Raw genomic sequence first — 8816 nt, 5'->3', positions numbered from 1 at the left:
GGATGAGGGCACAGCCTTTCATGAAGCCCAAGGCTGCTGTTCTGCCCTTGGGGCCAAGCAGAACCAGGCTGGTTGCCCTTCCCCAGGAGAGCTGTTCAGGTATCTGAAGACCTAGAACCTTGGCATCCTCAGAAGATCCCCATAGTCCGGCCTAGCTCCATATTCCTGGCTCTGTGTTCTAAGGCCCTTCTTGGTCAGTTCTCAAGCCCATGACCCTAAATCTCCTCAGGGGATGGAACCTTTGAGAGTTTCTGGTCCAAATTTGCCCAGGGATTTCTTCTCCAGACTCCAGGCCTGTCTAGTTTCACCCTTGCTTATTTATTGCTCATTAACAGGAGGGCCCCAGAGCAGCAGCTTGGGGCCCTTCCTTCCTGTGCTTGGGGTGTTCCCAGGATGTCACGAGGACCCATGTTCCTCAGGCTGACCCTGGCAGGCCCCAGGGATCCCCACTGGGCCCCCTTATCTCTCCCACCAAGTTCCCAGGGCCTTCCTTCTCTTTGATCTCAAAGCAAAGCTCTGTCAGCAGGGCCTGGGGGACATACATCTGTCCCTGACCACTTAGCCAGTCCCAAGGTGCATTAATGAACCTCCACACACGTGGGCAGAATCCTGGAATCTCTGGGCCGGAAAGGGTCACAGACTGAGGTGGCCTGCTGCATTCCCTACCTCAGACTCTCACACACTTCTCTTATAACCTGCCCATGTTAAGAGCCTAAGAGCCTGAAGAGGCCTGAGGAATCATTTGGCCCAGCCTCCCCCCTCCCCCCTTCAGCTTTACAGAGCAGGAAACTAAGACAAAGGGACTTCAATGTCCACTGCCGGGAGCAGCAAAGCTGGTCTTCAGAGCCTTTCTTTATCACTGGATGCTTTCCAAGGAGCGCCATTACAGACGGGCCCAGCTCTCACGGGTTTGCTGACCTTGGGGACCAAGGTTTCTAGAAACAGTTTATAGAAAGGCAGTCACTGAAGATGATGCTGAAATAAGCACGTTAATGAGCAAGGGCAGATGGACATTAAAGAGACTTTTTACAAAGGGACCTTCTAACACTAAGTCAGAGGCAGGCTTGGGACGGAGACCTCTCCTGGTGAACAGGGGGAAATGGGTTCAAGGACAGAGCAGATGATAGTTGCTTTGCAAGTCTGATTTGTTTAGAGGCTTGGCTTCTGGACACAACAACCCCTTCTAGGAACAAAAGCTGTAGACAGTTACAACTCAGAAGGATGAATTGCTGGTAGAGAAGAACAGCTGAGGGGTTTCCCAATCTGGTGCCAGGGCATAGAAGGGTCTGCCGCTTTTCTAGAGGAACCACAGCTTGCATTGAGCTTAAAGGTTAAAGCCAGGCCCCCCTGGAAGGGACCCCTTGGGAGGCCATTGTTGTTTTTCCTTCTTTGTATCTCCTGGGCTTAGCACAGCCTGGCATACAGTAGGTGATTAATGAAGGCTTGCTGATTGATTGACTGAGTGACCGGAAACTGTCTGGGAACAGACTGGGCAGCTTGGAGGGTCTCCAAGAAGCTCAGCGGAGAACTGAGACCCTCTGCGCCCTGCCTTGGCCAAATCCACTCTGAGTGATACCTACTGGTTACTGAGGAAGCAGATCAGTGGGGGCTGGGGAGCTATAGCACCACAAAATCATGCTGTGTGCACATGTGCATGCATATCCACACACTCACACCACACACAGACACACACACACTCATACACTCACAAACTCACACCACACACAGACACACAGACATACCACACACACACTCACACATCACACAGACACACTCATACACCACACACAGACACACACAGACATACCACAGACACACTCATACACCCCCCCACACCTCCCACACTCACACACACACATCCATACCACACACACCACACAGACACACACACACCACACGCTCACACATCACACACACAGACACCCCCCCACACCCCCCACACTCACACACACACATCCATACCACACATACCACACAGACACACACACCACACACTCACACATCACACACAGACATACACATACACCCCCCCACAACCCACACACTCACACACACATACATACCACATACTCACACACACCACACACAGACACACCCCACACTAATACACTGACACACACAGTATGGCACACAGGACTCTTCCCACACGATGCCCACAAGTTTGGGCACTTAGTGGAGCCCTAGAACTGTCTGCTTCCCATGCCAAGAATGGTACATTCCTGGAACCCCATGTGGATCAATATTTCATGAAAACAAATGAAAACAGGCTCATTCCACCAGAATTCCCATTACAATGGACTTTATTTTTAAAATTGCCCAATCCCTGGCCTGGTCACCCCCAGAGTGACCAGCCTTGGACAAAGGCTTAGGGGCTGGGGGAAGCTTACCCCAATGCCTGGGTGGGTGGATGTCCCTCCTAAGAGTCAGGGAACCTTGAGCAGCCAGGGACTAGTGGGCAGCCGTGAGAGGACCAGGCTGCCATGAAAGCCCAAGGGTTAGTAGTGAGGACCTGGTGGTTAGCAGTGGGGGCCCAATGGGCAGCTGCGAGGGCCCGGTGATGGCCACGGGTGGGCTGAGGCAGCCCCTCAGGGAAGGCAGTAGGTTGTATAGTTATCTTCTGACTGGGGCAAAATCACTACCCTGAAACCACACAACCTACTACCTCACCCCGCGAGGCGCTGAGCAGAGGCTGTCCGAGGTGGTGGCCGCGCAGGCTTCTTTCAGGCCCAAGAATCCGACCCTGGGCCTGAGGGAAAAGGCTCCCCAATCCTACTCCTAGTCTCCAGTCCCGTCTCTCCTGTTGCTCCCCAAAGCCCCCCTGCCCGCAAGGCAATCTGCCTCCACCCACCTAGACTTCTCTTACACATTCCCAGGACTGGGCAAAGCTGAGGAGGCCACTGGCTCCAGCTCACTGTGACCCCTGGCTGAGCTCTTTCCCCCCTCCCTGTGCCCCAGTGTGCTTTGTAAAAGGAAAGCTGGCCAGAGAGCCTTCTGGCTCAGTCAGGGGCTTGGAACCTCCCCAGGGTCCTGGACCCCTTGGGTAGCCCATGGATTCCTTCTCAGAGTTGTCCAATAAAACCCAGATTTACCAAGGAAACCAGTGATATGGAGATAGTTCCCACAGAAGCCCTGCTCTAAGACCCCAGGGCCTTTCACAAAGGTTGCAGGCCATTCCTGCCTGATGGGAGGCGCCTCTCTGGCCCCCTCCCAACCACTCAGCACTCAGCCCCTCCAGAGAAGCTGCTGACTTGAGCGGGGTATGATACAAGAGATAAGGAAAATTCCATGGAATGTCAAAGCTAGAAAGGGAACCTAAGGGGTCGTGGAGGCCAGCCTGCTCATTTTACAGAAAAGGAAATTGAGGTACACAGCTGTTCTGGGTCTCCCGGCTCCCAGGCCAGTGCTTGTCTCCCCCGATAGGCTACCTAGTGACACAGAGACAGCCCAGAGCTCCACCACAATACCCTGCCCAAAAGTGAGGAAAGAAAATGGCATGACTTGTTGGTATTCACAGACACCTTTCCAAATCATCCTGCATGGATGGGTCAGCCTTTGGCACGGTGTGAGTCCGGAGGAGTGGGAAGGTAGACCAAGGTTCCCCAATGTGTCTATCCAGGCCTTCCCCTTCACACTTAAGCTTCATTCCTCTGGCCTGAGGGCCAGCCTACATGTCTGGGCCAATGAACATCGTGCCCCTCGATCGCCTGTGTCTGGACTGTTGGGCTTCTAAGTGAGTAAGGAAACCACTCACTGTCAAGTGTGTCTGACCCTGGAGTGGGCTGGGGAGACCTGGGGACGCAGGCCACCTGCACAGGGACTTCCTAGGGACCTTGAGTGAGCCCCTTCCCTGCTAGGGCCTATCAAACGAGAGGCTGGACCAGAGGCTTTCCAAAGCCCCCTCCCATCCCTGACATTCACAGAAACAATAACCCCTGAGCTTAGCCTCCAGGGGCCTGGGGCCACCAGCCAGCAGCGCTGCCCTAGCTCCAGCCCCATACCTCTGATTCTCCCTTCAGCCCCTGAAGTGATGGGGCTCCCCCTCCCCCCTCAGGCCCTCGGTGCAGCCTAGCAAGGCTCTCTGGGCTCCCTCCAGCGGCGATGTCACAGCCACTTCGGGAAAGACAGTAGACTGTATAGTTATCTCACAGACAGAGGGAGCGACCCCCAAACTATACAACCTACTACCTCACCCCAAAGGGCAGTCATTCTCCAACGGGGTGCTGGCCATCCAACCTGGGGTGCTGGAACACCTAGAAGGAAAGAAGGCTAGACAGATGGTGAGCCACTGCAACTGCGCACACTGCCCGCCTCTTTCCCCACTTCTCCCGGAAAGCAGATTTCCTTCCCGGGGCTACTCTAGATGTGGGCTTAGGACATGCAGGGGTGGGCCTAGAATTCCGACCTCCTTTAAGTTCAGCCTCCCCCAGGAGCCCTTTCCTGAGACCCTCTGCCATCTACCGGGGCATCCCCCACCAACGACTTCATATGTGCCATCTACCCTAGGAGAATGGCCATTCCTGAGGGCAGAAGTGGTTTGGTTTGGTCTCCGGATCTCTGGTGCCAAGTACAGGGGAGGCATCTCCCAGGTGCTTGCTGCCTGCTTGGCTGCATGGGCCACTGAGGAGGGGCAGGTGCTCTGGACAGTGCAGGGTCTTGAGAGGCGCCCTCAGCAACATCGGGCACTTTTAGGTCTTCCCACATCCCTGGGGCTGTTACTGGGAGAGAGGACCAGGCTTGGTCCACGTGACCCTTCCCCAGAGGCAGGAGCAATGGCACAGAGGTCACTTCCCGCGTTCCTCCCCATGGGAGCTGCCTCAGGAGGTGGGGCTCCTGGTCCACAGGGGTCTCCAAGCAAGCCCAGGCTGGAGGATTCTCTGGCAGAGATGCCCCTGAGACATGTGGTTCTTTGTGCTCGGCTGGGACTAGGGGGTGCGGCCTCCCTTTGTACCCTCATCACCGAAGCTTTCACACCCACTGTCTGGTCTAGCCTCAGTGCCCAGCCCCAGCATCTGTGCCTAGGAGGCTCTCAGGAAATGTTGGCTGACCGAAGGAGCCGAATGATTCACCAATATCCCGGGAGCCTTGGGCTGCCACAGAATCTGCTCTGTACATCTTTGATCCTTACAACCCATCTGGAGGAAGAAGCTTGGGCAGAGTTCTTTATCCCTATTTGCCAAAGGAGGAAACTGAGGCTAAGGTGGGGGTGGGGGAGGGGTAAGTTACCCACAGTGCCCATGGGGTTGGTTAGTAGTGGAGTGGGCCAAGACTTGATACCACCTATGCCCCTTGGCTTACCAGGAACATTTGGGATTCCTCTGAGGTTTCCAAAGACGTTCTTTCCACTCAAACCCTCAGACTTCCTATTTATTTGGTATTAGGTTGAAAGTAAGGTAAAAAGCACACCTCCCCTTGATGTGGGTTCTCATCCTGGGCTGGCCAGTAATTTGCTATGGGAGCCTGTCACCCTCTTTAGACCTCAGTTTCTCTATTTATAAAATGAGCAGGTTAGGTTACTAAATCTGGAGTCAGAGGTACTGGTTTCAAATCCCACCCTGACCTTGGGCAATTCTCTGGGTGTCAGTTTCCTCATTTGTAAAATGAACAGATTGAATCAGACGGCCTCTGAGGTGCCTTCCAGCTCTAGAATCATGCATTCTGTGCTTTTCTTTCCCTCACAAACAGGGTCACCCCCACCCCCACCCCCTGCCTTAGACCTGTGAGATGACCAAGCTCAGCAAGGCCCATTGTTTCTTTCTAGAACTTTCTGGCCAGTCTGGGGCTTGGCCAGTCTATACTGTTCTTGCCAAGACCCGGCCCTGTCAGTGCCATGGGGATAGATGCTTCTGGGTCCAGGCTAACCTTGGGGGATGAAGGCAAGATCTCTGGGCATCCCCCATTTGAGCTTCTTCCATTCAGTCTCCCCACCCCTCCCCCCATGGGGAGTGCTCCTGAAATCATAGGGGAGGCTCTGGATTCACTGAGTGTGGGAGATCAGAGTGGGGAGGGTCTTAAGGACAGAAAGCTAGGCAGGGACAGAATGCAGCTGCACTCTGCCAAGTGAGTCATGCCCAAAGGCCGCCATTTTGATTCTGACAAAGCAGCCACGATTGCATTTGGCTGATAACCAGAGAGTCGTTTTCAGTGGTAAACAGAATGCCGGCCTCAAAGGCTCTGGGCCGTTTTTCTCTCTCTCTCTTCTTAAAAAAAAATAAAAGGACAAAAAATAACTCTGGCAACAGTTGGCTTTGCAGTGGAACAGATGTTTAAGATGAAAGCACAATGTGACATTTCCATCTCCCAATGACTTCTCCATGACAAAGGACTTAACTCTCTCCAGGCTGGGAAGTGGCTACTGCTTTAGAACCAGGGTCTGTGGGGAGCCTCAGGATTTCTGGGTACAGAGAAGGGGCGATACCCACTTGGGACTCCCCCCACCCTCAAACCCACCTTCAGTTCTGGGCCCTGGAGCCAAACCCCAGGATAACTAGCTGCTTTTCCAATCATAGTTCAGGGCTGAGAGGCCATGGCTGGCATCCGACCCAGGACAAAGGGATCCCCAAATTGTTCCCATCTGCCAGGGGACCCCAGGAGCTGGCCAGGGACAGCAGCACCACCCATGTCCCTCTGGGGTCTGGCCCTGAGGATGGGCCCCGAGGGCCAGGAAGGCCTGGTCTCAGACCTCAAGTGAAGCTCATTCCCTGGTGACCTCCCAAGCTTTGGTGTGCTGGCATGGAAATGCCTGACTGTGGTGCCAGGGACACTGAAGCTACTTTTCATGAAACAAGACCCAGGAAGGCCCCCACCCATGAGAGGCAATGTATTTTCCCCTCCTGGCCCCCGACATGTTTCCTGGCCTCCAGGGAGCCCCCAGCTCAAGGCTCTCAATGGCTTTTCCTAGTGCCATAATGACCCCTCAGTCCCCGTGCGTGGAGCCTGTTGGCATGGCTTTGGACACTTCTGGGGACTCCAGGGGGTCCTATGTGGGGGACCATCTAATGGTGAGGAGATGCCATTGCCACGGCAGGGGCCTGAGGTCTTCTGGGGGATGCTAGAGCCTCTGGATCAGGCAGGAAGGGCACAAAAGGCCCTTTTCTAGGGCAGCCTTGGCCAAGTAGCCATGGGACTGAAGGCGTCTCAGATGCTGCCCTGTCCCCCTCCCCACCCCAGGCCTGGGTGATCTCTGCTGGGATTCTTCAGAAAGTTAGACTCAGCCCCTGTGATCACTGTGAGGGTGCTTTGGGCTCAGCCCCTGCCAAGGTTCCTGAAGGCTCTGGCTACAGGGTCCCTCATTCCCTCCTCTCCTGGGGAGGTCCTCGGGCCATGGCTCAAAGTCAGAGCTTCCAGTGAGGCAAGGACCTGAACGTCAGACTGAAGCAGAAGCTTCCCAGCAGATGTCCCTTCAGATCCACTCCATGGGGAAAGGGGGTCAGAGGCCTGACGGGGAGCCATGTGGCAGGAAGGTGGAGACCCCTGGCACCTCGGAGGGCATCCCCAGTCCTCTTTCTTTTAATCTTTCAGAAGGAAAAGGAGGAGAGACCTCGGAGCTTCTGCAGCACTTTCTGTGAGGTTGGGCGGAGTGGAGAAGGGGCACTGACTTCAGGGCTAGGGGGGCATGAAACCTGAATCCTGGGGTCACACTGTGAGCCCTGTGACTAAAATTTGCCTGCCACTGACCACTGCACACACCTGCAAGAGACAAGAATGGGAGGTCATCCCATGAGGTCACTTAGGGCGAGTCTCTTACTTTACAAATGCGGAAACTGAGGACTAGTCGGGGATATTCCATGTCCAACCTCCACCAGTGAGCAAGACCAAGGCCTGGAAGCAGGGTCCAAGTCTGCTCAAGGATAAGGAAGAGCTAGTGCCACAAGGCATCCTGGGGCATCAAGGAAGCCGCTCCCTGCCTGGAAGTGAGCCCCAGGGGTGGCCCGGAGGGTGGGTGCCTGAGGGTAAGCCCTGCAATGTCCCCTGGGTGTCACAAAACAACTGGAGAGCGGAGAGGCCAGGTAGGCCCTGCACCCCTCGTGAGGAGCCCCACCTCCTATTCTAGAGCTGGGGAGACTGAGGTCCAGAGAGGTTTAGGGGGGTTGTCCCAGGTAACTCAGGCACTCCACTGCAGAGGCAGGCCTCACCAGGTCCACTGTACACATAGGGCACGGTGAGATTCTAACTCACACACACAGGCTCTTGCTGCTGCAGAACTTGGGTCGTTCTGGTGTCTAGGTCCTGAGTCCACAGGGGCATCTGTTCCATGCCAAGCCCTGGGGCTGAGGGACTGGCCTTCCAGGTCCCCTTGCAGATGGTGGCCCCCTTGCGGGGCTCCTTTCTGACTTCCCGGATTGCCAAATGCTACTGCTGGCTTGCCCCAGACCTCGAAGGGGAGGGTTGGGCTTCCATGCGGGGTGCTGCCCTGCTTCTCCGGGGGCTCATGACGGCTGAGGGCCTGGGCCGAGCCTGGCAGGGGCACCGCGGAGGTGGCAGGTGTGCCATGGGCATAAAAGAGGCTTCTGAGGTCACGTTCGCCAGCTTTGGCACATTTACCCCTGGGTTTTCCAGCAGTTTCAGTTTCTTTGTCAGTGATGCCTGTCCTTGCCCTCCAAGCCCCTGGTTCTAGTCTGCTTCCTGGCTCCATCCCAGGAGGATCATGGACCTGGTACAGGAAGGGCCTGGTGCCTTAGCACCGGGGTAACATGGACCAATCCATTTGGCAGAGGGGGAAACTGAGTCTGAGGAACTGACTTGCCCAAGGTCACACGGGAGGAGGAAGCAGAGATGGGATATGAGCCCAGAGCTCCGACTCCAGCACTCTTTCCAAA

The 8816-nt window shown here is 55.3% G+C and overlaps 1 protein-coding gene across 5 annotated transcripts in view; it reads right to left on the bottom strand.

The window, feature by feature from the left end:
- Nucleotides 1-2068: 2068 nt before the first annotated feature.
- Nucleotides 2069-8816, bottom strand: part of LOC122730138 — a 67721-nt gene continuing 60973 nt past the window's right edge. For 3 of the 5 annotated variants that reach the window (XM_043969373.1, XM_043969371.1, XM_043969372.1), the window contains one exon: nucleotides 2069-8650. In XM_043969373.1, coding sequence (XP_043825308.1) covers nucleotides 8129-8650 — 522 coding nt within the window. In that variant the 3' untranslated portion in view covers nucleotides 2069-8128. The remainder of the gene's footprint in view (nucleotides 8651-8816) is intronic. The other 2 variants (XM_043969374.1, XM_043969375.1) reach the window with 2 other exon arrangements.

Source organism: Dromiciops gliroides, chromosome 5 (genome assembly GCF_019393635.1).
Source record: "Dromiciops gliroides isolate mDroGli1 chromosome 5, mDroGli1.pri, whole genome shotgun sequence".
Classification (NCBI taxonomy): domain Eukaryota; kingdom Metazoa; phylum Chordata; class Mammalia; order Microbiotheria; family Microbiotheriidae; genus Dromiciops; species Dromiciops gliroides.
Note: the sequence above shows the minus strand (reverse complement) of the source record. Positions and strands in the feature narration are given on the sequence as shown.